The sequence below is a fragment of the Amphibalanus amphitrite genome, unplaced genomic scaffold (genome assembly GCF_019059575.1).
Source record: "Amphibalanus amphitrite isolate SeventyFive unplaced genomic scaffold, NRLGWU_Aamphi_draft 001651F_arrow, whole genome shotgun sequence".
NCBI lineage: Eukaryota > Metazoa > Arthropoda > Thecostraca > Balanomorpha > Balanidae > Amphibalanus > Amphibalanus amphitrite.
The window spans coordinates 36,225-54,740 of NW_024883144.1; the positions used below are offsets into that span (position 1 = coordinate 36,225).

General features: G+C 48.9%; 3 protein-coding genes across 6 annotated transcripts in view; 1 reads left to right on the top strand and 2 right to left on the bottom strand.

The window, feature by feature from the left end:
* Positions 1 to 626: 626 nt before the first annotated feature.
* On the bottom strand, positions 627 to 3,354 carry LOC122374382. Its single transcript, XM_043353089.1, has 5 exons — positions 3,271 to 3,354; positions 2,562 to 2,791; positions 2,252 to 2,383; positions 1,683 to 1,820; positions 627 to 1,162 (listed from the first exon to the last, which is right to left on the bottom strand). The coding sequence occupies exons 2-5, from the start codon at positions 2,670 to 2,672 to the stop codon at positions 1,025 to 1,027; spliced, it is 519 nt and encodes a 172-aa protein (XP_043209024.1). The 5' UTR covers positions 2,673 to 2,791; positions 3,271 to 3,354; the 3' UTR covers positions 627 to 1,024.
* Positions 3,355 to 3,793: 439 nt separating this feature from the next.
* LOC122374383 lies at positions 3,794 to 10,355 on the bottom strand. Of its 4 annotated transcripts, none has more exons than XM_043353090.1 (7): positions 9,907 to 10,035; positions 9,166 to 9,347; positions 6,790 to 7,281; positions 5,959 to 6,194; positions 5,541 to 5,727; positions 4,624 to 5,220; positions 3,794 to 4,321 (listed from the first exon to the last, which is right to left on the bottom strand). In XM_043353090.1, the coding sequence occupies exons 2-7, from the start codon at positions 9,343 to 9,345 to the stop codon at positions 3,986 to 3,988; spliced, it is 2,028 nt and encodes a 675-aa protein (XP_043209025.1). In that variant the 5' UTR covers positions 9,346 to 9,347; positions 9,907 to 10,035; the 3' UTR covers positions 3,794 to 3,985. The 4 variants fall into 4 exon arrangements, with proteins under 4 accessions (XP_043209025.1, XP_043209026.1, XP_043209028.1 ...); XM_043353091.1 differs by having other exon boundaries at positions 9,809 to 9,992; XM_043353093.1 differs by lacking the exon at positions 6,790 to 7,281 and having other exon boundaries at positions 9,907 to 10,355.
* Positions 10,356 to 18,013: 7,658 nt separating this feature from the next.
* The window catches only part of LOC122374389 (transcription factor AP-2-alpha-like), a 37,097-nt gene continuing 36,594 nt past the window's right edge, over positions 18,014 to 18,516 (top strand). The window contains exon 1 of the mRNA XM_043353111.1: positions 18,014 to 18,295. Within this exon, the coding sequence (XP_043209046.1) occupies positions 18,266 to 18,295 (30 nt within the window). The 5' untranslated portion in view covers positions 18,014 to 18,265. The remainder of the gene's footprint in view (positions 18,296 to 18,516) is intronic.

The window sequence follows — 18,516 nt, forward strand, 5'->3', positions numbered from 1 at the left end:
AAAGTAAACAGTAACACGAAGCCACTGAAGAATCGGTGAAGTAATATTGCTTTGTGATCAAGCATGATCTAAACTGTATGTTTTTCTCTTTTACCGATGTTAACGTGCCAATGTGCAGTTATTGAAAAGTGGTAGGTAGTAGGTACACGTTTGTCCTATAAAAATGTTCATACCTATATACTTACCTACTTAACTTACCTACCTACCTACCTATAGAATCGTTGTGTTACCCATTTTTTATTGTTAGGAACCAGACACGTTAAATACATATTTATGTATATTGGCACTACATGAACACACAATGCACCGCTAAGTTAGTGGATTGATAGTTTATAGGTTCTCGTTGTCGCACAAAGCTCCACAACACTTCTAACATTCAGCATAACACCCAACGACTTAATACTTTAATGTCAGACCATGCGGCTCCTATAATTGCTTTAAACAATGTAAATGTCATTTCAGTACGTCTTGTGTGATAAAAGTCGATCCGCATGCACGCATTATCACCAAGGCACAGATAGGCATTTGACACTTCAGGTTGATTAACGATGCTCGACGCTGTGAAATGTAAGATGTCCTAAATTGTAAAGTCGCTCGTGTTCTAGTTTGTCCCAAAAAAAAAATGATTCTGATGTTTAGACGTTTTAATTAAGGGAGTCCTTAACCTCTCCTATGGCATACGTGCGTGTTTTTACCAAACTGTGTCATGTACGAGTAAAGCCAACGAATGGTTTTCGTTTCCCTTGCAACCTAACAATAAAATAAAATGTGTATAACCCGGGTAGCGATAAATATGAGAGCAAATCAGACAGTGCCCGTAACGTTAATATTTTTCAAGTCATTTGCACTTCCCAGATGCCTGCGGACTGCAGAGAATATCACAACGGCGCTTCAGCACAAGCTGCACTGGCCCGGCTTTTCGTCACAAATAGTCTGTCTTCCATCACATTGCCACCCAACCGGCCACACATCTCTCTGGGGTCACTCAAGCGGGTCGTGTCCCTCTACTTAGTACTCGCCGGGGTCACACAGGAGGGGCGTGTCCCTCCAGCTGATACCACCAGTACTGTTCCGGCCGGTTGTCGCAACTCCGAAGACTCAGTCGCGACCCAGGCTCCCGCGTCAGACACTGGGCGGATTCCACGTGTACCAGTCCAGAGCCCTGGAATGTAGGAACATATACAAGAAGATATTAGCCGTTTTCACGACAGGCTATTCGGCGAGTGAACCTAATTTGACCAAATCTGCACCTAATCTCTTTTACAGCAAATATCTTTATTTTATGAATTTATTTCAGTGTTTTAATCGATGATACTCTTTGAGAATATGACAAAGCAGGGATATAAGCAATTAGTGCAGCCCTCTAGCTGATAGCTACTAAGAGACACAGTGAACCTAATTTGACCAAATCTGCACCTAATCTGCACCAAATGTGCATCAAATGTGTACCAGATGGCCGTCGTGAAAACAGCTAATGTGAATAAAGTTATGAATGAACATTCTCCAATGCACAAAATGCATAGTTAATCGGTGTACATCAACCTTTTTCTTTTGCGAGTAAATAGCAGAGCTTCATTAAACACTTTATGAATTTCGATTTACACCAAAATAATACACGAAGAGCTCGTTAACAGGTACGATGATAGTTAGACAGATGGTGTGACGATAATTATTAGACCTACCTGTGTGAACACCCACTCCTCGCGTTCGTCTTTGCAGCCGCCCAGTCGAAGATCGGAGCCCACACAAAACTCCCGCTGAGATTCTTCACTGCTCGGCACAGGGCTGAATAAATGACCCTCAAAGTCCATACGGAACCTCTGCCAAGAAACAAAGTCAAGGGAGCTGGATGCCAAATGCGTTGAAGATAGTTTCGCAAAAATCGGTAACGATGCTGCTGAAGTGATTTATGTATTGATCAATATGCAATGTCGGCTTCAATTTACCTTTAATGAAGAGCTCGTATGGTCAATTCCTTTTGAATGTTGGTCGTTCTAGTTCAGTCGAGGTAGCTAGGGTGGATATGAATATTTGAAGAGTGGTCACTTCTCCGCGTTCGATGTCTCTCGGACGACGAAGATTCTACTTTGTCCGGCCAATCCCGCTCAAGCTGCGGTTATGGAACGTGATTGGCTGGACGACGTAGAATCTTCGTCTTCCGAGAGACATCGAACGCGGAGTTGATGTGACCGTGAGCAGACCTTAAACAACCTGGGGCTGACATGTTGCGGCCGTGACATGCTGCCCTTACCTGTGTGTTGTCCAGGTTGTGGCCATACTTCTCGCAAGGTGCCAACACCAGTGGCCTGGACGGATTGTTCTCAGAAACGTCTAGTTCGGGCCTCCGTATGCACAATATTTCTCCGGCATCAACGTTGTAGAACTACCGGGAACAGAAAAACATGTCAAAAGTGTGTCAAATAATCGATAAATACATTCCAAAGGTTGACTCATTTTAATTTTTATGCTCTCATGTTGACGAAGAAAAGCGCTTGAATTTTCCCAAGCTAGACTTGACGAAGTTATCAAGGTTTATAACATGTTTGCTCAGTCTAGCTCACCTGCCCGTAGTCTCTCCGCTGACTATTCCGCAGTGCCAGGAAGAGTGCCATGATGAGGAGCTGGAGCAGGAGCGCGGCCAGGGAGAGAGTGAGGGAGCAGCGCCTGACCATCGCTATCCTCAGTGGCTATCGCCGCATCCCTCGGTCGCGGCTCATATCACCGATATCATCCCCTGACGCTGGATCATGGTGGCTTTCAGAGATGGTCCGATCACATCCCTGGCAGATGGCTGAGGGAGGAGGGCGAACCGGGGAATTAAACGTCCTTATTGTCTCTGATGACTTCTGTTAGCGGCACATGTTTTATTGGACATCTGTCTAGTGTTACATGCTTGAAAGATTCGCTAAATACAATTTGGTGAGATATTGTAGGTATATCATTGACTGTGTCTTCGTCAAAATTATATCCTATTTTCCGGTCCCGGAGGATTCCCGGAGTGTTGAGGATGTCCATAATCGCTCGTTCTATTTTTGCACCGCAAAATACAACTGCATCATATGTCCGCATTTTGTTAAAAACGCGTACCCGCAGAGAAGTAGTAAACCACTTCCGTCGAAATTCGCATCAGGCAGCCTCCGTCGCCACGCCACCGTTTAGCGTCAGGCTCACCACGCTATCCGACAAGGTCAGTTCCCCGACCACGCAGCTCTATCGTCCAACTCCTGATAACACACTGCCGACCGATAAGCCCCGCCTCCTGGCACTAACCTTTGGAGCTCCGGTCTCCGTGAAGTCAGAGCGCGACCATCCTAACACCGCCTTCCACTAGCCATCAGCCGACACTACCGTCCGTCCAACGCTCGCACGTGTGATGGAGGGGTGCCAAACTACACAGCTGGTGGCGGGCGCCCACCCAACGACCCCTCCCCCGGCGGCGGGCGACTGCCCCTCCCTTCACCTGTAATCCCCCCCCCCCTCAGACGGCGGCAAACAATCTGACCCTAGGCTGGCACGATCGTCCCCCCTTGCCCGCAACGCTCAACACGAAATTGAGCACGCATATACACCCAATTGACCGTATACTTAACGAAGCGGGCGGGGACGGGCAACACGCTAGATTGGAGCGTATTACCAGTCTTGTTTGGAATAGTTGATCATGTTTGCTCCAACGACGATAAGCCACGGTTTCAATAAAAGGGCGAGGGAAGATCGCAAGGCAAAATATATGAGGTGGAGTTCAATTGTGCAGGTAACCGACCTCCAGATACATTACGATCGAGCAAAAACAAAGTTGAAATTGCAGTTATTTATTTACACCACGGCCTAATAAGGCACATCCAAAATAAACATGGAAAATGTCAAAAATGCGGAAGCATGGCACATTCTGAATCATGAGAAGACCCGGGTAGAAAAAGGCTCCAAACATCAACAACGCCAATAAATTAACGTCACCGAAACAACGTCATCGTCGATCTTTGACGGACTAGAAAAACGGCCAGTACCGCTCCACGGCGAAATATCCAGCGCAGTAGCAGATCACGAGCAGCGTCAGAGCGGCATACATCCACGGCGCGGCGTCCAGTCCGAACAGACGTCCTGTGATGACGGGACACGGCTCCAGGGGTGGCGTCCACTGGGAGCGGGACGCTGGCCGCTCCGGAGCCCTCTCCGGTCTGTCGGCGTCCTGTTCGGCGCCATCACGCGGCTGCAGGGGCTCGCCGTCGTCGTCTGCGTCCTGGGCGCCTCCCTCGGCGAAGTTGGGTCCCGTGGAGGCGTGGCGGGCGTGGTGAAGCTTGCCGTCCTTGGTGAGACGAGAGCTCTGTTGGCGGAGGGGTGGGGTGTCAGCGGTGCAGAGGGCAGCACGGAGGCGTGTAGGTGGCAGCACGGGGCCGTGTAGGTGCACGGAGGAGCGCACGGTGGGCGCGTCACCGGTGACTGCCCAGTAGGGACGTAAAAATCCCATGTCACACATGCATTGACGAGCATATCGCTGCGAAGAAAGATTTCCAGTCCATCGCCCAAAAGTACCTGCCAGCGCAGTAGAGCGGCTAAATGATCTAAAAAATGAGCCCCGAAATAAATAACCGAGCCGTTGCTACCACCAGACACGCTCAAACTTACCCTGTGTACCATGTAGATCACCATCATGCTGTAGACAATGACGAGCGGCAGCAGTCCCAGCGATTCCGTGCGCGGCACGAGCTGAGTCTGGTCCACCAGGATCAGCACCAGCGCCTGGCACACCCTCAGCAGCACCATCAGGAGCACGGCCGAGACCGCAGCCTGAGCCTGCGCCATCAGCCGGTGGCCGCGCTGGTACTGCGGCCGAACGTACGTGTCCGAACTGATGTGCGCCTGACCGGCGATATTCCCCAAATGAATCTGAGTCTTCTGCAGGATCAGATCGAAATACTTGAGCGACAGCGTGTGCGCTGCCAGCACGAAGAACATGACGTTGTCGTGCACCAGTTTGACGACGAAGTTAAACACGTCGGCCACCAGCACGACGCCGGCGTGTTTGGCGTCTCGCGCAGAGGCGGCGGCCGTGCCGGCGGCGGTGCCGGCGATCACGCCGTCCCCTACCAGGGTGCCGACGGCAGACATCAGAGCGACGAGGACAAACAGCATGGAGAGCAGGCGGCGGTCGACGCGGCAGTAGTTGATGAACCGCTCAGAGACGGTCGGGTACTCGTGCTGCTCGGTCACACAGTCGTACACCTGGAACAAGGAGAGGGAGACATTGCGATTAGTAATATTTCTTCAAGTCAAATATTCAGTGCAGTCATTTGTGATTTTCCAAATACTTGCAGTTATCGCTCACCCCCGAATCATCCCGATCATCCCGAGAATGCAGACCACTTCCATCCCGATCACATTGACATCCCGATCACATTAATATACACGCGCATGGGCAAATAAAATTCATTACTGGAGTACGTCTCCCGACACGACACTATAAAATTCAGTCTTTCCAGCGACTCTCCAAAACGGGCAGACCGTTAAATTAGCGTCACCCGAGTGTATCTCTCACTACTTACCTCCGCCACCACGGTGATGAAGTCGGGGTGTTTGAGACAGAACCACGACACAAACACGGAGATGTAGCCCATGAGGAAGATCAGTCGTGGCAGCAGGTACGTCCAGACGAACGAGTGCTGGCACACGTACTCCACCACGGTGTTGTTGTCGGGCTTCGTGTCCGGGCCGAGACGGGTCAGGTAGGTCCTGCGAATGTGAGAGTCACGATGAGTATCTTAGTGAAAATTAAACGATGAACAAAGCCCGTGGTGTAATTCGATAATTTTGACTGTAAAAATTACCCTTTAGTTTGTCAGTTTTTCTGTTTCTTTGCATTTCGGGTCCAAAATTGAGCAGCACCAGAAGCTACGCATCAGCCGACGACCCTATAGAGTTAATATAAATTTAAATCCCCTCAGCCCGTTCAGATTTCCTTACCTCTGACAGCGGGCCCATTGGAGGCCGATCCCTCCAAGCGCGATCAGCAGGAACACCAGCATCCAGAGGGCGGGACAAAAGCGGCGCAGCACGGATGGCTTGGCGCCCAGCCGGTCCCCGACGTCGGGCAGCTTGGCGCAGGCGGTCAGCCCCAGCAGCCGCTTCCAGGCGTGCAGCAGCTGCCGCAGCGCCTGGGCAGCCGCCTCCAAACGGTCCACCGGCAGCTTGGTCTCCGTCTGAAAAAGGCGAGAGAGGGGCGCATGTAAACGTCCCGATATGCAGCTCTGAGCCAAAAGGGAAAGTATGCTGTGTCGCGTCTCACCATTTCATTATTACTCTACGCATCTGTAGTCTGCATCGATACAACCTGCTACGATACTGTACATTGTTTCGTCTAAAACATAATAGCTAAAACCTCGCACTCAAAGCGGGAGCCCAATAAGCCCATGTTTTTCGCGAAAAAGCGGCCAAACGCGATGAAACTTTCAGAACCCTCAAGCTTTAGGTACAAATAACCCGATAATTTGATGTTCGACTAAGACGACCTTAAACCTGTGGCCTGTTTTTCGGGACCATGTCTGTCAGGAATTGCGATTCGGCCCTATGTCAGCGCACATTACCAGTTCATTTCCAGGCTTTTTGTGCTTTGTCCGATGCATTATGATGGGTGTCAAGGTCAATTGTAGGTCAGGTCAAGGTCATTGACCTTTGACCTCTGCTTGTTTTTTGTTTGTTCTATTCTATTAGGTCAGTTTTTATCTCAAGTACTGTTTAACCTACAGCAAAACTATAGCCAGCCCCAGTATGTACCCCAGCCTCTGCACAACTCACTCTTCGGGAGGTGATAGGGATCAGGGCACCTATCCGCCGCACCACACACTTGGCACTGGGCATGTCGGCGGCACGGCCCTCCCAGGGCCGCTTGCGCCCCTTACTGGGGCTCTTGGCGTCTGAGGTTGTCCGTGGCGTCGACTGGGGTGCTCGCTCAATAAGATCAACGTCCTCATCCACCATGGCATAGCGCCGGGTCGACACGCGGTCAGGAGAGGCACCGGCCACCGGCATCGTGCAGTCCGCTTCTGACCGGTCGTGGCGCTCCACCACGACCTGTGGACGCTGCCAGGACTCTGCCTCGTCCTCCGGACGCCGCCAGGATTCATAGTCGCCCTCGGGGCGCCGCCAGGGCTCTGATTCCTCCTCGCCGCAGTAGCCGACCAGGTCCAGCGGCTCGAAGGGCTCCAGGTCGGTCGGGCCGCGCCCCTCAGAGCGGTCCATGCTGGGTGACTCGGCGAACGCCCTCTCCCAGTCGCCGGGCGCACTCTCCTGCGGGCAGCGCAGAGACCGCTGTCACAATGCGCCCGGCGACTGGACGGGGCGGCCGCCGGCCCGGCGACCGGGAGTTTTGCACTGGGGCGTCCGCTGCTCGGGGCAATGCTCACAGGGGCGCCAGCGACTGAACGGAGCGCTCTTCGGCGGAGAGTTCCGCAGAGAAGGCCGCTCGGCAACCGGAAACTTCCGCACTGGGGCCCCTGCTGGCCTAGAACCCACACAGGGGCGGCCAGTGCTACCGAGCAGAGAATTTGCACTGGGTCGCCCGGCGACAAAATATCCGTAACAAGATATTCGAAACAGGGTGCCCATCACCCAGTCGCGAAAATCAGTGTGGCGACTTGGCGATACCGATCCAGTTTTCGGCTACTCTGAGATAACGAAAATCCTTATCAATATTGATCAGTATTTATCAGTATTAATAAAACAGCTCTTTTCAGTATTATCTAAAAACATTCTGCTGAATGGTACAAAATTACGGGCGATTCAAAAATGAAAAAAACACAAATGTGTGCGCCATAGGACACATGTTCTGTGTATGAACCTGGCCGATAGATGGATGAACCTGGTCGATAAAGCACTGTCGAAAACTTTTCTGCGTGATTCTAGCTCCACTTCTCCAGTTTTAAGAGCACTCTCCGCGATAAATAGGGAAAATATTACCTTTCAGATATCTACAGTATCTGAAAAAACTTGCCTCGGGCAAGACGCCCCAGATTTATTTTGCTACATAAAATTTTGTCCCACATCACCTGGAAGGCCAAATTTGTGCTCAATGCGTTCTTTGGACATTTTACTTTAAATTGCACCCCTCAAATTCATTCACTTATGATCGGACTCTAAGCTAGGAAGTGCATGATTTGTGAAGCAACTGCAAATGGGGCATTTTGCCCAAACCCCAGGGCAAAACGCCCCACGGCCTGGGGCAAGTAGCCCCATACTTAAGATTACAGATTTAACATGGTAGTTGGCTTAATCTTATGTGAGAGGTCCGTTAGACCTCTGGAGGCACGGCTCTGAAGTTAGCACATTCCATCCTGTCAGGTGTTCAGCTATGACACTATTGTATGAGCAGGTTTTTCACCTGCCTCATAAGACCAAATAATAAATTATTGCAATGCAAATGTTTACAGAATACTTCCTTTGCCATCCAGTTGCTGAAAAAAAAATACACATAAAGGCATAGAAACTTACTGTTCGCCAGCTACCGAACATTAGAAAGTGGGTAGCCCGAACAACACATGAGGTAAAACGCCCCATGGGGCTTTTTGCCCCGCGACCTACTGGGGCGTTTTACCCCATCACGTAGTTCGGTCAGAGAACAACGCTTTGCACTCCAGCAAGACATAATTTAACACGAACCAACCCGGCATGATAAGCGTTAGACAATAGTTGTTCAAAATACATAAAAGTCGTTAACCTGATGTGGACCATAAAAGAACGCCATGATGCATAATCTAACAAAACATAAAAATCACTCAAAAAACACATTTTTGGCTATATCTCCCGAAAGAGTCATCACAATTTCTTTCCACTCTGCTCATATAATGATCATATAGTGCACGTTTTATAGAAGAGAGGATGTTTCCCCAGAACTCTGCCAGTTCCGAGAAACATCGGTGAGGCGTTTTACCTCGGCGGGGCGACTTGCCCCGGTCTACCCTATCTGGAACACAATTTCACACAAACGTGTAGGTACTTATTTTTCATTTTTAAACCTTACCGACCTTGATGTGGTTAGACGCAGTCACACATGTAAATCCAGATTTACATAGGGTGCAAAGTGGTAGCCTAGTAGCCGCAGTAGGCATTAATTCATATCATCCTCAATCATGCAATAACATTCGAAAAAAAAAATAACACCCCGGCTGAACTGACCTGCAGAGAGGGCAGCTGTGCGGAACGCGCGCTGCCACCGGACCGGGAGCTGGCGCCGGACTCCACCTCAGGCTCAGCGCGCTCAATAGCATCCTCGAGCGACTCGTGCTGTCTGATCTCCTGCTCGACGTGCGCCTGGTCCTGCGGCGGGCCCTCGGCGGAGCTCTCTTCAGCAGACATATCTGGTGAGGAGACGAATGACAATAGTAAAAAAGGTGACATCTGTAGCGAAGCGCCAAAAACCAACGGCGGACAGTGGGTGAAAACACGTGACAGCACGTTGAACACCAGTGGCGGATCCAGCTCAGAGTTTTTTTTTGGGGGGGGGGGGGCAAACCATAACAATTTATCGATTCTTTCCATGCCTCGTCCATAGCCGTAATGTTAAAATTATGCCGTTTGGGCCAGGGGCAAATGCCCATTTTGCCCCCCCCCCCTTGGACCCGCCACTGCAATGGGCACTGGACATTGGATGTTCATTAGCAAAAAAAAAAAAAAAAAACTTAAGGAGGCGGTATCTTGAGCAAAGGACTGTCTGCAGATTTATGATATCCATTTATGTCGTTTTAAATCAAATCATTTGAGCCCTGACCAGGCGACATAATGAATGGGTATACGTATCAAAGCTATCGGCTTAGCTCACTTTGTAATGTCCTTCTAGCTGTTCACTTGCAAACGCGCCCCCTCACTCACTCACTCCCTCACTCGCTCGCTCACTCGCTCCGTTCACACACGCACTACCTTGAGCTGGCCTGCCTTGGCCTCAGGGAGCGACCGCACCACCCGCCAGCCTCCGTTCGCCGAGTGCCGTCAGCGCAGCCGGGGCCAGTCTGGGTCGGCCACCTGCCCAGCGGGCGTGTTGGGCGCCCCTGGGAGCAGGCTGTGCCGCATGGCACGGTCGGTCACCGCGGGCCCTCGCCATGAAGCCAGGTACGACGCCAAAGCTACGGCAGATATTTCAACATGATGTGAGCTGATTCTTTGATAATGATGTGAGAAACGCTTATGTGAGCTCAATGCGCAGTGTTGGTTAGTCGGTCATACAATTGGCCAACAATGACGATTTTCATTTAATAATTCATAAAACGTATCTTATAACAATTGCCCTATTTTCAAGCACAACGATTCATAGATTCCAGGTGGTCCCATTCATAGACGCACCAGGTGAGTGGGAACTCTGCCAAGAATGACTGAGACCACGTTAACTTCGAAGTTAGCGCGATAATATTCCATTTGGGAGCCCAATGCACTTCACCTTGAACCAAGCCACAGTCCTCACTCCCGTTCTCGATTTGTGGTAACTGAGCGACCTATATTGAATCGGCCAGATAAAATTCATCTTTGTTTATTAGGTAGGCTTTGTGAATTGATCTAGTCTCCAGTTGGGTTATATGCTGCACAATTGATGCCAGGGCATCACTTGTGACCAAGACACATGTGATCTCGTGCATATACACGAGTGAATATGAAACATGAATGAACAAAACTGCATAAAAATAACTATGGTCATAATTAGGTTAAACAATTACCTACAACAAAGCTGATTAAAAACTGTTACTAAAAAAAAACAATTGTTGCATATTGCGATAGGTAATGCTTGGGATAAGGCAATAATACTCGTACATGCTGAATTGCTGAGCGATGAGCATTGATAGGAAATTTACGTTCCAATGGTTGCAGCATTCAGCAACATCTATCCGTGCAGTGTTCGTGGTCCCCCTAAAATATTTACGCCACTGCACAGCTTCTCAGCGTCGATTCAAGCACAAAATTTTAATGATAGGCCTCTGACTCGGCAGCGGGCTTCTTATCTGGTCCTCTGGCAGCCATAACGTGCGCCCGAAAATCGGCCGTCCGCGTCATTACTGTCTGATGCACCTCTTTAATTAGAGCCTGCTGGGGGCAATTTCTGCTGATTTGTGCGCCCCAGAGAAGCGCCTGCTGCTCTCGGAGATGACGGTCCTGCCGGCCACGGAAGATGTCGCTATACATTACCGAATGATGGAGATGGCAGCTAGGGAGATGAATTTCATCAAATCATAGCCATGCGATGTTCCGGCCCGGCGAAGAATATGGCGCCGGCCGTGCTGATGCGAGAGCGCGATGCAGCCGGAATTGATGTAGCCCGGTGTGTCGGGTAAATTTAGGATTTTTAGTTTTACGCTACGTTTTATGGTTTATGGTTTTGTGGTAAATGTAGCTGTGTGGTCACTTTTATGACAGTTTATGGCATACATTTGGAAATTTTAACTCACTCAGTCTAAAATGAAATAAAAAAATCAGCATTTCTTTTGCTGTTCGCGTGCAAGGCAAAATGCATACAAATCACAAATATTTGAGTAGAGACATATTTCAATGTTTTTTTTTAACAAAGTTTTTTTGCGAATTTAAGCATAAACCATTACGACAAAAGTCATGAAATTCATAGGCGTCTATAGATCACGAATAATACCTAACTATACCGGTAGCATGATAATGTGCACATGATCCCTGTCATGCGGCATCCATATGCCTAACGTTGCTCAATTAACCCGCGCCCCGCTGGGGGGGGGCAGAATCTGCCCCCCCCCCCCTCCCGTTTTTCGCCAATAACTTCTAAACGCGTTACGCCAGCGACGTCAAACTTTCAGTACTTTATCATACATCAATTTGACAAGCTCCCTGAAAATTTGAGCGAAATCCGTCGGAAATTTTTTGAGAAATTGACGTTTTAGTGACGTCATGTTCACCATTTTCGCCTCAAAAACGGCAAAATTTCAAACGCCGCTAACATCTTCATTTTTAAAGGAATCAAGACGTAACAAAAAAGGTTATACGTGATTCTACTTTGTCTATCAAATGGCTATCTCAGTTTTTTGAAAATTTTGGATTTTGGCCAAAAATTTTCCAAAAAACTGACTTTTTTGGGAAAATATTTATAAAATCCAAAATTTTGGGTTTATCGAAAAAACCGGAATATATGTCAAAGAACTGGTCTATGTGCACCTACATACCAATTTTTAGAAGAATCAATTCAAAAATGTGGGAATTATTCAAAATTTTATGACGTCACGACACACAAAATTTTTGAAAAATGATTTTTTTGGAAGTTCTAGACCTCGTACGGAAACAAAAATAGCACCATTCGATTCGCCGTGAAAAACTGCATCGGATAGACACCTTTTTAGGCCTTAACAATCAACTTCAAAATTTGACCTCACTTGACCTGACCTTGACCTGACCTCGACCTGAAATTCATCCAGAGGTGGTCCATATCACTTATTGAGTGTGCCTATTAAATTCCATGAGTAAAATGACCCATAAAACATGTGTCGCACATGCCCTTTTCTATATTTTGTTTTTGGTGACCTGACCTGACCTGACCTGACCTTGATTTTGACCTTTGAATGACATTGTGTGCAACGAATATTGTCTTGGTAGTCTAAGAACACGTTTTGGGCAATCAGTCTCAGTCCATTCTTCGGCAACTACGGTGCAAGGCCGATATGTAGAAACTTGCATTTTGTACCCTTGACCTGACCTTGACCTGACCTCTGACCTACTTAAGCAAAAAAATTTGGGCTCCTAAGATCTGCCTTGTTGAGAGCTTTCGATTGCCGTTTTTCCCGTCTTTCTACGACCATCGGTTCGGAAGTTAGACAGGGGGGGGGGGCAGAATCTGCCCCCCCCCCCAGCAGGGCGCGTATGGCTGAATAGCCCAGCGGGGCGCGGGTTAATTCATTACACAATCATGATGCCGTGCCAAGCCAGTTTTCCGGCCTGACATCGTTACACCGCTATCGGCACTGTCACTCCGGTATGGTACCGTCCACCGCGCCGGCGCGGCAGCCCGGGGCTCTGTCGTTTCATGCCGTTCACACGAGTCGCCGCTGTCCAATATTGCCCACATTCCATCACAGGGACCGACTGGGAAGCCGGCGGTCGGCCCGTGCCTCCGGGCTGCGGCGGTGGCCGAGACGTTCCCGAGGGTTCCTTTTGGTACCGGGCTGTCACACGAGGCACTGCCACCATACGGTCCAAACTGGGACGGGCAGGTGTTTGTCGTAATGTCATCAAATTATGTGATATATATTCAAAAGTTCGACAGTTTTCACCGCTTGGGGTAGTTTTTCGCACATCAATTTTGGACAATGTGTGAAATTTTTGACCCCAGGTCGTGTCAGGTCAGGTCACCAGGTCAAGTTAACTGACCAAGCCTAAAAAAGTTTGCAATCATGTCAAGCCTGCAGTGTTTGTCAGAGAGGTTTTAAACTACTACGCATTTCAGACCCTCTGGAACAGTCCTTTTTGGCCCTTTCTCGTTACCTATACGCTTGATTTCAACCAAACTTTGACACAATGTGTTTTAAGGGCCTACCTAATTTTTACTAATATGGTCTTTTAACAAAATGTCAAAATGAAAGGCACTTGTCGTTGACTTGTAATGGTAAAAATTGATCGGAAAACTCCGCACCGTGGTAGAGGCTAGCATGGCGTTGCAGCGTCAGCTGTTGCGCCGCAGCTAAGCTCCGCCCACTGTGCCGCGACACCGGGACCGGTCATTCGCCGCTCGGGGTCAGAGCGGTGCGGAGCTCTGACGGACTGGAACGAGACACACGCTAACGCAGGCATCATTGCGTGAATATTGTAAATGTCGTATCTCGCGCGGAGAGAATAAGGATGAAGAATTCAATGCAGACCGCGACGGTGTATGTATAAAACAATAAGCACTCCTAGCTACAGAATGTTATTCCCTATGCAGACTTAAAATAATCTTATTTTCAATAATTTTTAGCGAGCCTCTCCGCAGCCGTTTTCCTACAGGCTATTGTGCATTTAAGGAGTAACGGGACAGAATTCACCGGACTGTCTTTGCATTCAACGGCCTTATTTAATTGAAGATATCCACATAGATACTTGTAGGTATTTCGTTTTTTTTTTTAAAGAATAATTTTTTTTGGGGGGGGGGTGAAAATAATAGGTAAATCTTTCTATGACATTTCCACAATGCTTTCAGAATGTTGTTGATAGATCTTAGGCCCGAAAAACAATAAAACAGGGAAAATATAAGATGACTCAATCTGAAAATGTAGATATGCAATATCGAGAGTTCATGATCTCCCGTCCTTCACTCCCCCTTGTCAGTCTCTCGTCTATACGTTTATAGTATATTGTCTCTCGTCTATAGCCTAATCTCTATCTCCGTCACTTGTCTCTGGTCTATCGTCTTCGTCTCCTGTCTCTGCTCTAGCGGCTATATGCATATTGTTTGTTGTCCACTAGCCAACGTTTACCGTTCGTCTCATTGTCACTTTGTCTCCTTTTCCTTTCTCTTTCTTCCTCCGTCCTTATTTGTCGTAGAACAACTTATTAAAAGTTCATGACATGCAAACAAGTGCTCCACTCCGCTGCGCTGCGTGCGCGGCCCGCACGCCGGCCGGCCGGACTGCGACTGCCGCCGACATGACCCGAGGCTGGACCGCAAGTGGGCGGAGCCAAGCCGCAGTGTGCTAGTGCGTCTCGACCAATCAGAGGGGAGACAGCGTCCAGCCTGTGTCAGCCTCTAAGCAGGGCTCTGACGACCTTAACATTATCAGTCAATGACAAGTGCCTTTATTTTTCATTTTTCGTTAATAGACCATATTGATAAAAATTAGGTAGGGATCTCAAACTACCAATGCCAAAGTTTGGTTAAAATCAAACGCATATATAACGAGAAATAGCCGAAAAGGACTGTTCCACAGGGTCTGAAACGCATAGTAGGTGGATTGTATGATATTATGGGTGCCTACAATTTGAATGTCTCGGATTTTTTATATGCGTGACCTAAGGTCAGGTCAGTGGCATGACCTTTCCATTTTAAGTCAATGGAGAAAAACGAAAATGCCTCTAGATCCGTGTGTACGCATAGGAACAGTCCAAATATTTCAGCATCGCAATGATTTGGACCACCCGTGACGACTAAGGTCTCTTTTTTTGCTGATAGCCTCTAGAAAGGTCATCCGAGGTCATTTGAGGCTACAAACAGCTTTTTGCCAATAACTCTCGATTGGAAAGAGATAGAACGCTGGGGTTGGCCTCATTGTGTTTGTCTTCCCGAGACGCATCGATTGATATGCAACATTACCTTTTTCGGTCAGGTCATGACCTTGACCTGAGGTCAAATTTGAAGTTGACCTTTCAAGGTCAAATTATAGTTCATTCGACGCGTCTCGGCGAGAGGAACACGATTCTGGCAATAGAAATGTCCTAGCTTTTTTAGTAAAAAGTTATTATCGAAAAACGCTTTCGAAAAAACAGCTATTTTTGGAGTTTTTGCCCTCTGGAGGCTAAACCGTTGACCTGAGGTCATTTTTGATGATAACCTTATTAAAAGAAGAGTTGAAAAGCTATCGATTGCTTTTCCCAGCGTTTTTCTAGTTATCATAGTTCCTGAGATAATGGCATGTTTTCTGAAAAATATAATGACAATTCGCTAATTTTGACCTTTGATGACCTCTGGTGACCCCAATGTTGCTCTAAGATTAAAAATGACCGATATACTTTCAAACGTACGCATCGAGAGCTAACGACTGCTTTTTACTGCGTCTTTCTAGCCCTCTTAGTTTTTTTTTAGTTAGAGGTGGGTGGTAACATATGCCCCCCCCCCCCCCACTAGGGCGAAGTTGGCTGAGACCGCCACTGGGGCGCGGGTTAAAGGAGACAGGATCAAAATTACATTACTAAAACGAAACATTCTGAAGTCATCGTGAATTTCGTTTATGGCATTTCGACCGCGGAAAGACGCAATCAACAAATAAAGGCACAAGGCAATGGCTGTGCCCAATCACGCACTCTTCTTTGCTTAGACCACTGCCAAGAACTACATTCTGTTGCCATTTTCCGCCAGCGCGTTCTTTGGACGTGTATCACCTCCATACATCACACAATTCTCCGTTTTAGGCGCGTTCCCACTGCCCACTGCTCTCCGGAATCCGCTGACGGTGCTGACGTGAATCACTAACAATTGTTACTTCCTGCAGTCCCACTGCGACTCCTGCCAGAATGCCCTGAGGGTACCGGGGCTGCCCGCCGGTGGGTGAATCACGCTCGCCCCGGGCGCCGGCCGGGAGTGAGTGTAGCCACAGGCGTGAAATGAGGTCCTCGGGCAGCGGTGTAGTGCACTGCGACATGTGGGAACGCAGAGTGGGGCCGGCACTGCCGGATTCCGGCTGATCGTCCTCTGGAACTGCCGCTGTATTCCGCTGCGCTGAGTCCAGCTAACGGGATGGGTGCCAACTGCCAGTCCACTAATAGCTAAAGCAGTTTACTTGATCAAATGTCCGATGAAAAAAAAAAACATGTGTGAGCCACCTAAGACTGGCTATGTTACCATAAGGAAACCTAAATAGTGCATAATTTCTTCATTATGAAAAAGCAGTTTTCTATAAAGTACAACAGCTACAAAAGGACAAGAAAGGAAAATTCCAAGTAAGTTGCCATTGCAAGGCTTATGTTTCAACATGAAAAGAACGCACTTTTTTATTTCCCAGGCACACTTTTGTCATTTGACCGGTCGTCAGGACAGTCATCAGTTGTCAAACAAGATCACTGCTCTCCCGACAGCCCGTTGGGTCCAGCAATCCGTCATCAGTCTCGGAGACCCTCATCTGGGACGCAACCCGTCATCGCAAGACACAAACCGTCATCCACCAGCCATCCCCGTCATCAGAGCTCTCTGTCATCAGAGCTCTGTAGCGCTCGAGGTTTTCCCAACCGACCGGCGCGTCTGAGGTGATGCTGGTTGTTTGTTTCACAAACACCAGCGGCGTCCTCGCCCTGCCGTGTTACCGGCGGTCACCGGCAGTTACCGGCCGGTGATTACCGCCGGCCGAACCACGGTAATTGGGGAGACACAGCGGACAATGACCCCCCGACGTTTGCCCGTAAGTACCACGTATTGTGCCCGATTTCATGTCGGCGGGTTTGCTTTGTTGTGCTGGGTAATGGTGCGGCGCTTGTCTGCTCGATGCAGATTTCAGGTGCTCTGATTTCGTGTTTTACGTCTGGCAATGCATATTGAAATGTGCTTGACTTTGCATGGGCTGTATTTACGGGCAAGGAATGAGGTGATGCGATTCATGCATGTGCACATGCAGTTAAAGTCAACTATATAATGAACAGGTGTGATCTGCATATGGTATGTTTATAGTTCATTGCAATGTCTCTGGTACTGTTATGATAACTGTGCAGTCACAATAGTGGCGCTGCCTAAAGAATCTAAATGCCACCGTCGGGCCTCTGAACTTAGGCGGTCCAGCGAATTAACCTTCGGCGGTTTGTGAGAGCTATTCTAGTTCTCTACCTTGAGTCTCTTTGCCTTCCCTCTCTCAGCATGCGCTCACCTCCGATGACCACTCTTGTGCTTCCATTGTAGGTATCTCCTGTCTCACCTCAATTTTGTCTCAATCTTCAGTCCCGCTTTAACTACTTAGTCAGGAAACTGCATCTTCATGCCCCATCTGTTTTAGCCCCCACCTTCATGCCCCAATTCATGCTTCAGTCCCTTTCATGCCCCGCCCCAGCCCCCCCCCCCCCCCTCATGCCCCGCCTCACTCCCTCTCATTCCCCGCCTCACCCCCTTCACGCCCCGCCTTTACCTTTCACCCCTCTCATGCCCCGCTTCACCCCGCCTATGCCCCGCCTCTTCTCCCAGTCCCCCTCATGCCCCGCCTCATCTCCCCCTCATGCCCCGCCTCTCCGCCCCGCCTACCGTCCGTGCGGTGCCAGGAGCGGCGTCTGTCGCGGCTGACGACGGCCTCGGGACCCGCCCCCGGCGCAGAGTGGCACGCTCTCCGCCGCCGCCGCCGCCGCCTCCGCCGCCGCCGTCAGTGCTCACTGGTGGTCGACCGAGACGGGTGTGGGCAGTAGGCGGAGCTAACGTGACGACGGCGACGTTAGATGCGTCGGGGGCGACGTGAAGGATTGTGGTGTAGCGGTGGACGGGTGAGGGTTGAACAGGAGTGGTTAGTGACGAAAGACGGTGTAGTGGACTTGGACATTGGTTTGAAGAGCCAGGAGGATATATCGCACCAGTTGAAGAGGTTCAGGAGTGCTGCACCCCTGGCCGGCTGAAGGTGAAATGCTGAACCTTGGAAACTACCCAAAGATGGTAAGTCAGGTACCGATGTCTTTGTTCTTTTATTTTTGTCGCAACTGTTCTGATAATCCTAATGTAAAAAAAATAGGCGATGGTTTAATGATTTGTTGACACTTACATACGAGTATACGCTGCAGAAGAATCACAAATAGGTGTGCAGCCATATCATAATTTCTATAATTAGAAACCACCATTTCGCGTAAAGTTGCGGTGGTGTTTTTTAACCTTCGCAT